The following is a 17,245-nucleotide window of genomic DNA, read 5'->3' on the forward strand; positions in this document are numbered from 1 at the left end:
AAATTTTTGACATTATTACGTAAAAAATGACATTTCATTTTTAACTTGCATTTCTAAATTACTTGTTAGCATATGTTTAATTTTTCTTAACTACTTCCATTTCTTCTTTTAATTCCTTCTTTTAAGGTTTATATTTTTTAGGTAGTAAAATTTCTTAATTGTTTTCTTCATAGTTTCAGGTTTTCATGTTATGCCTGGAATGATCTCTATTCTAAGATTATAAAATATTTACTTATTTTTTCTGGTACATTTTTGTATGTTCTTTTATTCTCAAACACGGCTTCAGTGCATATTTTTGTGCTTTTAAAAAAGCGTAAACTGGGGGCGGAGCGAGATGGCCGAATAGGAACAGCTCCAGTCTCCAACTCCCAGCGCGAGCGACACAGAAGACCGGTGATTTCTGCATTTTCAACTGAGGTACTGGGTTCATCTCACTAGGGAGTGCCAGACAATCGGTGCTGGTCAGCTGCTGCAGCCTGACCAGCGAGAGCTGAAGCAGGGCGCGGCATCGCCTCACCCGGGAAGCGCAAGGGGAAAGGGAATCCCTTTTCCTAGCCAGGGGAACTGAGACACACAACACCTGGAAAATCGGGTAACTCCCACCCCAATACTGCGCTTTAGGCAAACGGGCACACCAGGAGATTATATCCCACACCTGGCCGGGAGGGTCCCACGCCCACGGAGCCTCTCTCGTTGCTAGCACAGCAGTCTGCGATCTACCGGCAAGGCAGCAGCGAGGCTGGGGGAGGGGCGCCCGCCATTGCTGAGGCTTAAGTAGGTAAACAAAGCCGCTGGGAAGCTCGAACTGGGTGGAGCTCACAGCAGCTCAAGGAAACCTGCCTGTCTCTGTAGACTCCACCTCTGGGGACAGGGCACAGTAAACAACAACAAAAGCAGCAGAAACTTCTGCAGACGCAAATGACTCTGTCTGACAGCTTTGAAGAGAGCAGTGGATCTCCCAACACGGAGGTTGAGATCTGAGAAGGGACAGACTGCCGGCTCAAGTGGGTCCCTGACCCCTGAGTAGCCTAACTGGGAGACATCCCCCACTAGGGGCAGTCTGACACCCCACACCTCACAGGGTGGAGTACACCCGTGAGAGGAAGCTTCCAAAGCAAGAATCAGACAGGTACACTCGCTGTTCAGCAATATTCTATCTTCTGCAGCCTCTGCTGCTGATATCCAGGCAAACAGGGTCTGGAGTGGACCTCAAGCAATCTCCAGCAGACCTACAGCTGAGGGTCCTGACTGTTAGAAGGAAAACTATCAAACAGGAAGGACACCTACACCAAAACCCCATCAGTACGTCACCATCATCAAAGACCAGCGGCAGATAAAACCACAAAGATGGGGAAAAAGCAGGGCAGAAAAGCTGGAAATTCCAAAAATAAGAGCGCCTCTCCCCCGGCAAAGGAGCGCAGCACATCGCCAGCAACGGATCAAAGCTGGACGGAGAATGACTTTGATGAGATGAGAGAAGAAGTCTTCAGTCCATCAAACTTCTCAGAGCTAAAGGAGGAATTACGTACCCAGCGCAAAGAAACTAAAAATCTTGAAAAAAAAGTGGAAGAATCGATGGCTAGAGTAATTAATGCAGAGAAGGTTATAAACGAAATGAAAGAGATGAAAACCATGACACGAGAAATACGTGACAAATGCACAAGCTTCAGTAACTGACTCGATCAACTGGAAGAAAGAGTATCAGCGATTGAGGATCAAATGAACGAAATGAAGCGAGAAGAGAAACCAAAAGAAAAAAGAAGAAAAAGAAATGAACAAAGCCTGCAAGAAGTATGGGATTATGTAAAAAGACCAAATCTACGTCTGATTGGGGTGCCTGAAAGTGAGGGGGAAAATGGAACCAAGTTGGAAAACACTCTTCAGGATATCATCCAGGAGAACTTCCCCAACCTAGTAGGGCAGGCCAACATTCAAATCCAGGAAATACAGAGAACGCCGCAAAGATACTCCTCGAGAAGAGCAACTCCAAGACACATAATTGCCAGATTCACCAAAGTTGAAATGAAGGAAAAAATCTTAAGGGCAGCCAGAGAGAAAGGTCGGGTTACCCACAAAGGGAAGCCCATCAGACTAACAGCAGATCTCTCGGCAGAAACTCTACAAGCCAGAAGAGAGTGGGGGCCAATATTCAACATTCTTAAAGAAAAGAATTTTAAACCCAGAATTTCATATCCAGCCAAACTAAGTTTCATAAGTGAAGGAGAAATAAAATCCTTTACAGATAAGCAAATGCTTAGAGATTTTGTCACCACTAGGCCTGCCTTACAAGAGACCCTGAAGGAAGCACTAAACATGGAAAGGAAGAACTGGTACCAGCCATTGCAAAAACATGCCAAAATGTAAAGACCATTTAGGCTAGGAAGAAACTGCATCAACTAATGAGCAAAATAACCAGTTAATATCATAATGGCAGGATCAAGTTCACACATAACAATATTAACCTTAAATGTAAATGGACTAAATGCTCCAATTAAAAGACACAGACTGGCAAACTGGATAAAGAGTCAAGACCCATCAGTCTGCTGTATTCAGGAGACCCATCTCACACGCAGAGACATACATAGGCTCAAAATAAAGGGATGGAGGAAGATTTACCAAGCAAATGGAGAACAAAAAAAAGCAGGGGTTGCAATACTAGTCTCTGATAAAACAGACTTTAAACCATCAAAGATCAAAAGAGACAAAGAAGGCCATTACATAATGGTAAAGGGATCAATTCAACAGGAAGAGCTAACTATCCTAAATATATATGCACCCAATACAGGAGCACCCAGATTCATAAAGCAAGTCCTTAGAGACTTACAAAGAGACTTAGACTCCCATACAATAATAATGGGAGACTTCAACACTCCACTGTCAACATTAGACAGATCAACGAGACAGAAAGTTAACAAGGATATCCAGGAATTGAACTCATCTCTGCAGCAGGCAGACCTAATAGACATCTATAGAACTCTCCACCCCAAATCAACAGAATATACATTCTTCTCAGCACCACATCGCACTTATTCCAAAATTGACCACATAATTGGAAGTAAAGCACTCCTCAGCAAATGTACAAGAACAGAAATTATAACAAACTGTCTCTCAGACCACAGTGCAATCAAACTAGAACTCAGGTCTAAGAAACTCAATCAACACCGCTCAACTACATGGAAACTGAACAACCTGCTCCTGAATGACTACTGGGTACATAACGAAATGAAGGCAGAAATAAAGATGTTCTTTGAAACCAATGAGAACAAAGATACAACATACCAGAATCTCTGGGACACATTTAAAGCAGTGTGTAGAGGGAAATTTATGGCACTAAATGCCCACAAGAGAAAGCAGGAAAGATCTAAAGTTGACACCCTAGCATCACAATTAAAAGAACTAGAGAAGCAAGAGCAAACACATTCAAAAGCTAGCAGAAGGCAAGAAATAACTAAGATCAGAGCAGAACTGAAGGAGATAGAGACACAAAAAACCCTCCAAAAAATCAATGAATCCAGGAGTTGCTATTTGAAAAGATCAACAAAATTGACAGACCGCTAGCAAGACTAATAAAGAAGAAAAGAGAGAAGAATCAAATAGATGCAATAAAAAATGATGAAGGGGATATCACCACCGACCCCACAGAAATACAAACTACCATCAGAGAATACTGTAAACACCTCTACCAAATGAACTAGAAAATCTAGAAGAAATGGATAATTTCCTGGACACTTACACTCTTCCAAGACTAAACCAGGAAGAAGTTGAATCCCTGAATAGACCAATAGCAGGCTCTGAAATTGAGGCAATAATTAATAGCCTACCAACCAAAAAAAGTCCAGGACCAGATGGTTTCACAGCTGAATTCTACCAGAGGTACAAGGAGGAGCTGGTACCATTCCTTCTGTAACTATTCCAATCAATAGAAAAAGAAGGAATCCTCCCTAACTCATTTTATGAGGCCAACATCATCCTGATACCAAAGCCTGGCAGAGACACAGCAAAAAAAGAGAATTTTAGACCAATATCCCTGATGAACATCAATGCAAAAATCCTCAATAAAATACTGGCAAACGGGATTCAGCAGCACATCAAAAAGCTTATCCACCATGATCGAGTGGGCTTCATCCCTGGGATGCAAGGCTGGTTCAATATTTGCAAATCAATAAACATAATCCAGCATATAAACAGAACCAAAGACAAGAACCACATGATTATCTCAATAGATGCAGAAAAGGCTTTTGACAAAATTCAACAGCCCTTCATGCTAAAAACGCTTAATAAATTCGGTATTGATGGAACATACCTCAAAATAATAAGAGCTATTTTTGACAAACCCACAGCCAATATCATACTGAATGGGCAAAAACTGGAAAAAGTCCCTTTGAAAACTGGCACAAGACAGGGATGCCCTCTCTCACCACTCCTATTCAACATAGTGTTGGACGTTCTGGCTAGGGCAATCAGGCAAGAGAAGGAAATCAAGGGTATTCAGTTAGGAAAAGAAGAAGTCAAATTGTCCCTCTTTGCAGATGACATGATTGTATATTTAGAAAAACCCATTGTCTCAGCCCAAAATCTCCTTAAGCTGATAAGCAACTTCAGCAAAGTCTCAGGATACAAAATTAATGTGCAAAAATCACAAGCATTCTTATACACCAGCAACAGACAAACAGAGAGCCAAATCATGAATGAACTTCCATTCACAATTGCTTCAAAGAGAATAAAATACCTAGGAATCCAACTTACAAGGGATGTAAAGGACCTCTTCAAGGAGAACTACAAACCACTGCCCAGTGAAATAAAAGAGGACACAAACAAATGGAAGAACATACCATGCTCATGGATAGGAAGAATCAATATCGTGAAAATGGCCATACTGCCCAAGGTTATTTATAGATTCAATGCCATCCCCATCAAGCTACCCATGAGTTTCTTCACAGAATTGGAAAAAACTGCTTTAAAGTTCATATGGAACCAAAAAAGAGCCCGCATCTCCAAGACAATCCTAAGTCAAAAGAACAAAGCTGGAGGCATCACGCTACCTGACTTCAAACTATACTACAAGGCTACAGTAACCAAAACAGCATGGTACTGCTACCAAAACAGAGATATAGACCAATGGAACAGAACAGAGTCCTCAGAAATAATACCACACATCTACAGCCATCTGATCTTTGACAAACCTGAGAGAAACAAGAAATGGGGAAAGGATTCCCTATTTAATAAATGGTGCTGGGAAAATTGGCTAGCCATAGTAGAAAGCTGAAACTGGATCCTTTCCTTACTCCTTATACAAAAATTAATTCAAGATGGATTAGAGACTTAAATGTTAGACCTAATACCGTAAAAACCCTAGAAGAAAACCTAGGTAATACCATTCAGGACATAGGCATGGGCAAGGACTTCATGTCTAAAACACCAAAAGCAACGGCAACAAAAGCCAAAATTGACAAATGGGATCTCATTAAACTAAAGAGCTTCTGCACAGCAAAAGAAACTACCATCAGAGTGAACAGGCAACCTACAGAATGGGAGAACATTTTTGCAATCTACTCATCTGACAAAGGGCTGATATCCAGAACCTACAAAGAACTCAAACAAATTTACAAGAAAAAAACAAACAACTCCATCAAAAAGTGGGCAAAGGATATGAACAGACATTTTTCAAAAGAAGACATTCATACAGCCAACAGACACATGAAAAAATACTCATCATCACTGGCCATCAGAGAAATGCAAATCAAAACCACAATGAGATACCATCTCACACCAGTTAGAATGGCGATCATTAAAAAGTCAGGAAACAACAGGTGCTGGAGAGGATGTGGAGAAATAGGAACACTTTTACACTGTTGGTGGGATTGTAAACTAGTTCAACCATTATGGAAAACAGTATGGCGATTCCTCAAGGATCTAGAACTAGAAGTACCATATGACCCAACCATCCCATTACTGGGTATATACCCAAAGGATTATAAATCATGCTGCTATAAAGACACATGCACACATATGTTTATTGCGGCACTATTCACAATAGCAAAGACTTGGAACCAACCCAAATGTCCATCAGTGACAGACTGGATTAAGAAAATGTGGCACATATACACCATGGAATACTATGCAGCCATAAAAAAGGATGGGTTTGTGTCCTTTGTTGGGACATGGATGCAGCTGGAAACCATCATTCTCAGCAAACTATCGCAAGAACAGAAAACGAAATACCGCATGTTCTCACTCATAGGTGGGAACTGAACAATGAGATCACTTGGACTCGGGAAGGGGAACATCACACACCAGGGCCTATCATGGGGAGGGGTAAGGGGGGAGGGATTGCACTGGGAGTTATACCTGATGTAAATGACGAGTTGATGGGTGCTGACGAGTTGATGGGTGCAGCACAGCAACATGGCACAAGTATACATATGTAACAAACCTGTACGTTATGCACATGTACCCTAGAACTTAAAGTATAATAATAATAATAATAAAAGAAAAGAAAAATTTGGTGTTCAACATATAATTTCCAACTATGTTCCTAAGGTAGTATAGAAGACCCAAGAAACTAATAAGTTTATGCAAGATGTTACAAAAGGTAGTGAGTCTGCCTTTTTCATAATCCAAGTTTGTTATAAGAAAATTGACTAAAAAACAAGGAGGTAAAAGAAGAGAAGAGATGGGAGAAAGAACCCAAAAGGTAAAAAATATTTTGCTAACAATATACATATATATATCTCCAAACTCAATTCACACTTAATAATAGAATAATTGCAATAGAATATTTAATTTTGAAGATTTTTCAGAGTTTCATATAAATAAAATTTTTGAAATACTGCAAATTAATAAAAAATAAATTTTAAGCACTTTAAGTAGTTAATAACACAGAAGTTGACTTACCATAAATTTCTACACCTTGTGAAAAGTATTGTTTGTATCCTAAATCTTATCCACTAATGCAAAAGAAAAGATGCATCTCATAGCCAACAGTGCTGATTTTTAATGAAGGATTTAAAAGGGTGGATTTAATTCCAAGATTTTATTCTTCAATTCTACCCCACCACCAAGAAAGTTAAGGACATGACACAGTAAAAACCTTGGTTACTAAGGATGTTTTATCCAATAAATCTTCTTTCATTTCTAAGCCACTCAGAAAGAAAACTGACACTTGGAGAAAGTCATACCATCACAGAATACCCCAAAAGTTCACTGAGATATTGAAGCATTAAATATGAAACCCTTCTAAACAACCATAGGCACAGGATGAACACCCTCTAGCTTCTGTGGACAGCAGAATAAAAGAGTACAAAAAGCATCTACTTATGAGATTACTTTTCAGAGACATAAGAATATACTTTCAAAGGTACATATACAAAAGCCCACAATGAAGATAAATAATAAATATTTATACACTTAGAAGAAAGATATATCCAAAAACCTACCACAAAGATGAATAGTAAATATTTACATTCCAAGCCAAAAAAAATCACAGTCTAAAGAGAAACACTTGATGTTTTTATTTCTGAATACTGTAGCAAAATAATTATTATGATAATTTTAATCAAACTTAAAAGGAACACCTTATTACCTTGTTGATATAAGCTATTCACCTTTGAACAGGCAAAGGAGGGAAAAATCCTTGAGGCATTTTTATACTCTTACTTAACAATTATCTGATAATTACCCCATCATTATCTGCTGATGAAGGATTCCATTCTAAATTCTTAGCATTTTTGATGCTGCAGGCATGTTATTTCAAAAGTCTTACCTGGGAAGAGACTAAGAAGACTGACTGGAGATTTGTTGGTATCAATAGTAATTTTGTGGCTTGCAGTTTTTGAAGGCTGACCTGGTAGGCAAATTAACTTTAGGGGAAGTCTAAATTTACATTGGATAACTCGAGGAATGCCTGAAATAAAAGAGAGATATGTAGATTCATAGACTTGACAAACAATTTGGCAAAAAAAAAAAGTTGTACTACTAATAGTTTGAGCAGCAACATATCTTTGTTTGTTTGCTGCCTGCCTATTTTGTTTAACAAAGCTGAAATAACGGTAAATCATTATCATGATTCATATTTCATTACTATTTTCAAAAGGTACAAATCAAAAATAAAATTTTAAAAGAACCACAGACATGAGCTCTGTCTTTAATAGCAGTATCGTATTTTTTAAATCATCACATTTGGATATTATATAAAACATTATAGTGACTTACATTCAATTACTGAACTAAGTCTTTAAGACCTTCAGAGTTCTAGCCCTAATCCAAGGCTATCAGCAAACATGAGCAAAGAATATGAAGTTTCTATCATATCTTTAAGACTCTATATTACCATATCTAAAAATTTCTCTATCAAAAACATTTTAAATCTTTAGCTTTTTTTACTTGATGAAGATTGAAATTATGAACAGGAAAGCAGGATTTGCTCTTCTGTTCTATTGAAATCCATGTCCATTTTACACATTAGTATGTAGAATATTACCTTTATATGAATTATACTTTTCTCAAGCCTTTTAACTTTACATATCACTTTAAGTGACATTTTGGAAGGCTTACATAGCCATTCAGTTGTCAAGTGATTTTAATACTCATACATGCATACCGAAATAGGTAACTGAATATATGGCAATGAAAGTTTCATATTAAAATTTATATAAAGCTTTACAAAATCATTTTCAATATTTTTACAGAAAATGAAATTGAAACCAAAGCAAATTAGGCTATCTACTTATAAATCTAGAAAAGCAATACTAAAATCCTAGTTTTCTCTCCTTTTTTTCTAGAACTCTGTTTTTGACTGGTTAAGATGAAAGATAATATATAGAAGCCTATGTTGTGCCATAGTACTGTAGAAAAACTGAACACTCAAAATGTTCTAACTCTGCTTGATGAATCCACACATTAATTCCTTTATTTCTTTATAGAGGAGTCAGGGAGCCGCTTAAAAATAGCAACAGCAGAAGCAGTTAGTTTGGAGACATGATCCCAAAGCAGGATCCCTGGAATTAGCAATATATTTGGCTAAAGTCAATTGGAATTATATGTCTTATTCCACATCCAAGCTGAGAGTATACTTTTCAGTAGTACTTGTTCACTAGGATAGTGAGAAATCACCAGCAATGGCAAGCATATTGATATATGAGGTCAATTAAATACTTTTTCAGAGCATGTGGAGCATATTTGTCATTCTCTTCAATATAATCCATTATCCATCAAGTTTTACGTAGCTCATTTTTTGCTCATAACCAACAGATGTTAAATTCACTTCTCCTGGAATACTAGATGCAAATTATAACTGGTGTCTCTTAAGAAAAGTCCCAGGGTATTATTTCATGACATTCTGTGAGGTTTTTAGAGGCATGTGTATTTGTACTTTACAATGATGAAATGTGTTGACTCAAAATGCTATGGTAACATGATCTAAGATACTGCACAAAGCACAACTATCAATATCACCACAAAAAAATTGCAAAGAACTACTTTCTCCAACTTCAAGGAAATTTCCATATATTCTATATATCCTCAAATTATGGAAACACACCCACTGAGTATGTTTCCTCTACAATAAGTAAACTGTAGAGAAAATTTCAGATTGTATCAATTAATAGATACAGTCTGGAAAGAACAAGGAAACTTAAACTTGTTTCCATCTCCTTCATTTCTAATGACTAGTAAAACAAAAACAAATGCTTCTTTTTCTGACACTTCTGTACATGCACAAAAAGAAACTATCTTCCATATACTTTCAACCAAATTCTGAGCTAATTGTTCAAACCAGAATTTGGCTGTGAATGTTCCTCTAAAACTATACCGCTAAAAATGTAGCCACTACTTTACTTGGACCAGGTACTGACTGAATTCACAGTTAAAAAAAAAAATTAAACATAATCAACAACACTGCCTGTAAGTGACTGAGCCTATATATTTGAAGATTATTACCCTAAATCTCCATGAACCCAGAGCTAAAGAAACTGGTAGTGTATATGTTTTCAGAAATCGAAACAAAAGGATTGCAAGCACTAATAAACCCAAGAAGGAAAATACATTATAACTCAATTTACAGTTCAGTTAGGTCAGTTAATGACAATATCACACACTAGGGCAATGGTTTGCAGTTGCTAAGATTTGTAGAACCCCTCCAGAATATCTTTTGTCTGCAGGAATTATAAGCCTGTTTCATAGGACATTTGGAAAACATTACTTTGAAAAATGATGACACTCATACTTAATAAAATGATTATGGTTATTTTTTAAATGATGGCAGCTTGAAAAGTTTTACCATTAGGGAGAAATAAAGAGTTATGAAACCCTTAAAAAAAACTAGTCTACGAAAACCATCCCTTAGAAGAAAAATTAGAAAGTTACTATTTTATAACACTTACTATCAAATTAAAATCCAAGGATTTTACAATACAATCTCTAGTTTTTAGACATGGGGTTTATCAGAGGCACATTTCTACTGGGATTTACACCTTCTTAGGAAACCTGAAGTGTAAATTTGGCTACCAATTACTCTTCAGGCTGTAATTGTGTCTAAGAACCTGAAGCCAAAGACTAATAGAGGCATGTGTGGGTGTATGTGTTTGTAATAAAGAAGGAAAAGAACTACATGTATTTAGAGACTTTTCATAGTTGCTAGTAGAACAGCTTTCAACTTAGTTGAAAGAGACTAATTGTTCCTAACTTTGCCTACCATCAGCAATATTTTCTCTCTATAGTTGGCAAAGCAGTCTCCATATCTGGCTTATTGAATTCTCTGAGTGTTACGCTGAGAGAAAAGAAACTTTTGTCATTTATTTTACTCCAATATTGGCCTAGTCATTTATCAGACTGACTGTTCTGCAGTTCTTTTTACCAGATATAATCACCTCTCCTTCAAACACTTCCCTTTCTAACCTACTAGAGGAAATGGATAGTCGTAACTACTATGGTGCAATTAATCACAAAATTATTTAACACTCAGAGAGAATATTCTCATCAAAACCAGCTCTAACAGAGTATTTTATTTCCAGGAAGAGACTTCTAATTACATCTGGCACACCCCAAAATCCCAGTATTACTGTCAAATTGGAAGCCAAAATGTGCTTTAAAGAAATAAAAGAAAAAAGAACATAAAAAAATATGTATATATGAATAAAATAACTATACCTATATATTACACAGCTATATAATGCCTTTAGAACGCTTTCCAGGGGCCTGCTAGAGTAATTTCATATTGAAAACAAGGAACCCCAAAGCAGTAGCAAAGTCTGGTAGCCAGAACTTCCTTGATTCCTTCCTGTTATGTCTGGCTACGTACTGTGCTTCATCTGCAGTCATGTTTTACACTGCCCACATCATGTAACTTTAATGCAGAAATAATGGAGACTAACCCTTATGGGACAACATAAAACCTCGTTTGCCTCTCTTTTTCCACATATAAAAGCAGAACTGCTTATCTGCAATACAGCCTGAACAGATCGAGACAATAAAATGGATCAGTCTTTGAAATATGAAGCCTTGTGTGTAAGTAAGATCTAAGTGGCAACATATTATTTTCTTGCCTACTAGGTGCCATTGAATATTTCAACTCCACTCCCTAAAGCTTAATTATAATTTTAAAATATACCAAAGAGATTATTAAAACCAGCTTTCACTTTGTATTGAAACGCTGCAATTTCTATAAATTGTGGGGTTTTTTCCTCATAGTTTGGGCTGAATTTACAGTAAGAAGGAATAAATTTCTTTGAACAATAACCTTAACTGATTTTTTAAACTTAAAACTAATCATTTAAATAATAATATGATATTTTACAAAATTCAGTCCAAAATCTTAAAAATTACATGCAATCTAGCTAATTAAAATGTAAATATTCATTATTATCAGGTTATTTGTTAATGACCCAAAGTCTAATTGGACAAGTATACTTTGTGTTATTAAGCTAATCATTTACTTCTATTAAAACACTTATCATATAAATACATATATATATATGTGTATATATATATATATATATCTTCCAGATATCAAGATGACATATGCTATGCAACTCAGGTTGTTGGCATCACCCAAAATGCATGAGTAAATATTGCCACTATCTTTAAGTCATTTCATTATATTTATTTAATTATTACTAATTAATATTGCTATCTAAAATGTATCTTAAAATAACTTGTAAAGATAAGCTACCACATTAAGTCTATATCTAAGAGGAAAAATAATCAGAGATACTTGTAGTGCCTGCTATGTACTCTGTTAATATGCAATTCAAAGATGAGTGCTTGACCCCTGCCCTCAAAAAGCTCAAAACCTACAAGTAGAACCTAAGGAACAAACTTAATTAAGCTCATATTATGATCAGAATTACAGGAGAGTCAAGCAAAATATTTGGGGAAAACAAAGTGAGTAACAACACTGACCCAAGCAAGTTAGAGGGGGTCAGACCTTTGATAACATTCCCCTACAAATTCTAAACAAGACAAGGAATAGGCCCGCAGAGCGAACACATGCACCATTCTTATCACAGAGAGGTGAATCTCTAGGAGCATGTAGAAAAACACAATTTAGAATTCAGTGACAAATACCCTTTTTTAAAACTCTTTCTTTCTTTTGAGTAAAATAACAGAGCATGCAGCTAAATAACCGGTGACTTGCAGAAATAAGTTGTCAACGACACCTTTAATATTTTTCAAAAAAGACATTCTATTCTTACTCCTAATTTCATTCTTTTTCATGACTCTGAAACAACTAATAATGACAAGTCTCTGTGGAAACATCTACTATGCTCTCCATAGCAGAATCAAGGCACTGTATCATCCTAAAGAAGTTTTTCTAGTTAAAAGAGCAGTCCATAAGAAGAGTTCATTCATGGTATAATACCAATTCAATTCATCAACCAAATTTCAGTTCTGAAATTCATTTTTTTCTAAATTATCTTTACACTTACCATCAGGATTTCGATCTATCCATCACAGGCAATGCAAAAAGGGGTACGGGAAAAAGAATGCAACAAATTATTTGTGGTAAAGTTACAACACAAATTTGACACATAACTGCTTAAAATACAAATTAAAATTTCAAGATTCTCACAGATGACTTAAATGACTCTCCAGTCAAACACAAGTCAATTCACAATTGAAGAGTATAACACAAATAAATGAAATCCGACAATACATTTGTTTATATTTCCATTCTCAGAAGTCTATGAGAATGTGTTATTCCAGTGTAAATGTGGAAAAAAAAAAAAAGTAAAGATATATGATCTAGCCAAACAGCAAAAAAGACTCAATAAAGGGAAAAATACATAATATTAATATTTCCAGTTAGCTTTTGAATTTATTTTCTTTTAACTTTCCCCTTTAAAGTCAATCCAGTTCCTCTTTTTTATAATAATTTAAGTAGATAATACTATTGATAATGTCTCTTTTTGCTTCTCTTGGCATTCTGCAGACTTTCTCAATGTTAATTTCTAATTCACTTTCAACCAATACCAATGACTAGTAATCTTTTAAATTCTGTCTTTTAAATTACAGAAAAGCATAATAGCCAAAAATGGCTATGCAGGGGAGGAGCCTGGCCTCATCAGCTCCTGTGTGGGAGCCCCGGTATTCAATTTGCGAGGTGGAAAGCCGCTTAAAAAATTCCACCCTCCTCACTCTTCACTGTGTCCACATGCCTAATTCTTCCTGGTCATGAAATAAGAACACAGATTTAGCTAAACTAAGGACAAAAATCCTGCATCAATACTAGCCTTTAGTTCAAATAAATGAAGTCTGACTAGATAACATTCTTCTATTAGGAATAAAAATGTATCAGATTTGCTATTAACTGAAAAGAGGGAACCAAACATTACATATGGAAATCAGCTAAATAGACTTGTCACGAACTACTCATAACACATAAAAGTAATGAAAACATATGATTTTACTTAACAATAGAAAATAACATTTTCTCATTTAATTATATTTCACAGTATGTTTTCTCATCTTAAATGCATAAGCATTTTACTCATAACTCCAACAACTTAAAGGAATGATTAAGCCTGTATGCTTACCTGTTGGTCTGGAATAAGAAACAACAGCATTTCCTTCCAATTCTGATGGTGTATAACTTCTTTTCAGATAAACAGAAAAGCTTACTGTTCTAGTCAAATCTGGTGCTATAAGCAATATAAAAATAATATAAATTACATAAGTTGGGGCAATTGTTATTAACAACAGTTAAAATTTAATAAGCACTTACTACATGCCAGGTACTGTCATAAGCATTTTACATGAAGTAAGTCATTAAATCTTCACAACAAACCTGTGAGGTTGATACTATTATTATCCTCATTTTTTATGCATGAGAAAACTGAATACAGAGAGATTAAGAAGCTTGCCTAAGACAGGGCACAGTGGTGGCTCACGCCTGTAATCCCAACACTTTGGGAGGCCTAGGTGGGCGGATCACATGAGTCCAGAAGTTCGAGACCAGCCTAGCCAAAATGACAAAACCATATCTCTACTAAAAATACAAAACAATTAGCTGGGCATGGTGATGCCTGGAAGGTGGAGTTCGCAGTGAACCGAGATTGCTCCATTGCACTCCAGTCCAGGCAACAGAGTGAGACTCTGTCTCAAAAACAGAAACAAAAACAAAAAAAGAAGCTTGCCTAAGGCAACACAGCTACTAGGAATTGACTCCAGAACAAGGTACAAAGAAACTGGCATTCTACACCACTGCTGTTCTTTACTTCGAGGAACAGACAGCATGAACAAAGAAAACGGTACACAAAAGGGCAAGAGAATTTGGGAGGAAAATAGCAATTTATGATGGGTAGAACATAGACTGAAGGAGAAAATGGATGAGGGGGATTGAATGCTGTTACACAGTAGTCACTTAACAGATTGTGCATGCTCATCTGTGTTAACATATTTGGCCCCCAGCCTGTATTACAGAGCCATAAGAGATTTTTAACTGGAAAAAGTAAGTTACTCAGAATGTGTTTTAGAAAGACAAATTGGAAGTGTTGCACAAAATCAGAAATGCAAGCAAAAGTTAAATGGCTGGGTATCACCTATGAAGTTACTTCACTCAATCATTTATTCATTCATTCTACAAAGATTTGTTGAATTCCTACTAATGGCAGGCACTCAGCTATGAGTTGGTTATATGGAGGCAAACAAAGAAAGATATGTTCTTGACTTCATGAATAAGAGATAGAAGCCTTAGCAGAAAAGCTATAGTAAACAAAAAAAGAAAAAAGACTTGAAAGGTAATTCAGATTATGTTAACAGGACTAATGACAATTTGGATGTAAATGGTTGGGAGTAAGACATTCCACACAAAGAACGCTTACTAAGAGTTGCCATTAATGACATGTCTACTATTTTAAGCATTATTATGAATACCTTTTATAGATTTACTTTTTAATTAAATCCTCAAAACAACCTTGTAAGACAAATATCATTACCCCCTTTTTGCAGATTAAAATAAATGAGGCTCCAAGTGATTACCAATGTAGTTTTTGCCTAAGGTTACACATCAAGTGAGTGTAACTCAAACTCAGGCCAAACTCCAAAGTCCACATTAGTTCTTCAAACATTACTGATTCAACAAATAGATCAATAAAGAAACACCAATAAAGAAAGCCTTCTAAATTTTAGTATTTAAAAACAGACCAAGAGTGGTGGCTCACGCTTGTAATCTTAGTACTCTGGGAGGCCGAGATAGGCAGATTGCTTGAGCCCAGGAGTTCAAGACCAGCCTGGATAACATGGCGAAACCCCGTCGCTACTAAAAATACAAAAAATTAGCCAGGTGGTGTTTTCCTATAGTCCAAGCTATTCAGGAGGCTGAGGTGAGAGGATCACTTGAACTCGGGAAGTCAAGGTTGCAGTAAGCCATGATCGTGCCACTGCACTCCAGCCTGGGCCAATGAGAATGAGACCCTGTCTCAAAAATAAATAAATAAATCAAAAACAATTATAGGTACAACAAGTTCAGAAAAGCACCTAGAAATCTGTAATCCTAAAAGATTAATTTGTCCCAACAATCATTGATTGAATGTTCACACTGATGCTAAGATGCTATAAGCAAAACAACACAATCAATTGATTATGGGATGATCCCAATCTCACCATTCAGACAAGAAATAATAGCCATTAAATGAACAAACTAGTATTTTTTTTTTTTTTACATTCACACCATGGTAGACTTTCAGCCAAAACAAAAAACTTACTCATAAATTCAAAGGTGAACTGATCACAAGTCAATTCTAATGGTGGTTGCACGTAGACTGATAATTTGGCTTTTTGCAATATCACTCTATTCTGCAGCGTGACCTAAGGAAACAGAAACTGTGATCAATAGAAAATTACATTTTATTCAAAACTACTTAAAAATAGCTAGCAAATAATTGGAAAATATTACCTGAGGAAAAAATGAGTAATCACAAAACATAATACAGTAAGTAATAGATTAAAATATTCTATCAAGTAGAAACTGTGCAAAAAAGTTAAACAGACTTTACTCAAAAGAATAAAGATTGGCAACATGTACATGCAAAGATGCTCAATATCCTCAGTTTTGAAGGAGATACAAACTAAAAACCACAATGAGATACTACTACATACCCAATAAAATGGCTATAACGAAAAGGACAGACAATAACACAGCAATGATGTGGAGAAACTGGAACCCTCATACATTGCCAGTGAAAATGTAAATTGGTACAGCTACTCTAAAAACAGTTTGGCAGTTTCTTCAAAGGTTAAACATAAATTTGACATATAACTTCACAATTCTATACCAAGGGAAATGAAAACATATGTCCACCCAAAATCTTATACACAAATGTTCACAGCAACAATATGCTAATAGCCAAAAAGCAGAAATAATCCAAATTCCCATCACAATGAATGAATAAACAAAATGTGATATATTCATACAATGAAATATTATTCAGCAATAAAAGAAATTAAATACATTCTGAATAATATTAATGGTAAAAACCATTAGCAGTTTTTTATATTCATGGAACCATGATAACAAATGTAAGTGCATTATTTCATTTATATGCCACAACATGGGTGAACCTTGAAAACATGATGCTAAGTGAAAAAAATCTAGTCACAAAGAACCACATATTGTAGGATCCATTTATATGAAAAGTATAGAATAGGCAATCTATAGAGAAATAAAATAGATTAGGAGTTGCTTAGGGATGAGAGAGATGGGGAATGGAAGCTAACAGGTATGGCCTTTCCTTTAGGGGGCATAAAATGT

General features: G+C 36.0%; 1 protein-coding gene across 4 annotated transcripts in view; it reads right to left on the bottom strand.

Annotated features, from left to right (window-relative positions):
- Positions 1–17,245, bottom strand: part of BBS9 (Bardet-Biedl syndrome 9) — a 493,002-nt gene that overhangs the window by 248,244 nt on the left and 227,513 nt on the right. For all 4 annotated transcript variants that reach the window (XM_028845874.2, XM_077996944.1, XM_015133745.3 and 1 more), the window contains 4 exons: positions 16,200–16,302; positions 14,031–14,135; positions 12,924–12,938; positions 7,763–7,903 (listed from right to left, as the gene is read on the bottom strand). In XM_028845874.2, the coding sequence (XP_028701707.1) occupies positions 7,763–7,903; positions 12,924–12,938; positions 14,031–14,135; positions 16,200–16,302 (364 nt within the window). The remainder of the gene's footprint in view (positions 1–7,762; positions 7,904–12,923; positions 12,939–14,030; positions 14,136–16,199; positions 16,303–17,245) is intronic.

This window comes from Macaca mulatta, chromosome 3 (assembly GCF_049350105.2).
Source record: "Macaca mulatta isolate MMU2019108-1 chromosome 3, T2T-MMU8v2.0, whole genome shotgun sequence".
Classification (NCBI taxonomy): domain Eukaryota; kingdom Metazoa; phylum Chordata; class Mammalia; order Primates; family Cercopithecidae; genus Macaca; species Macaca mulatta.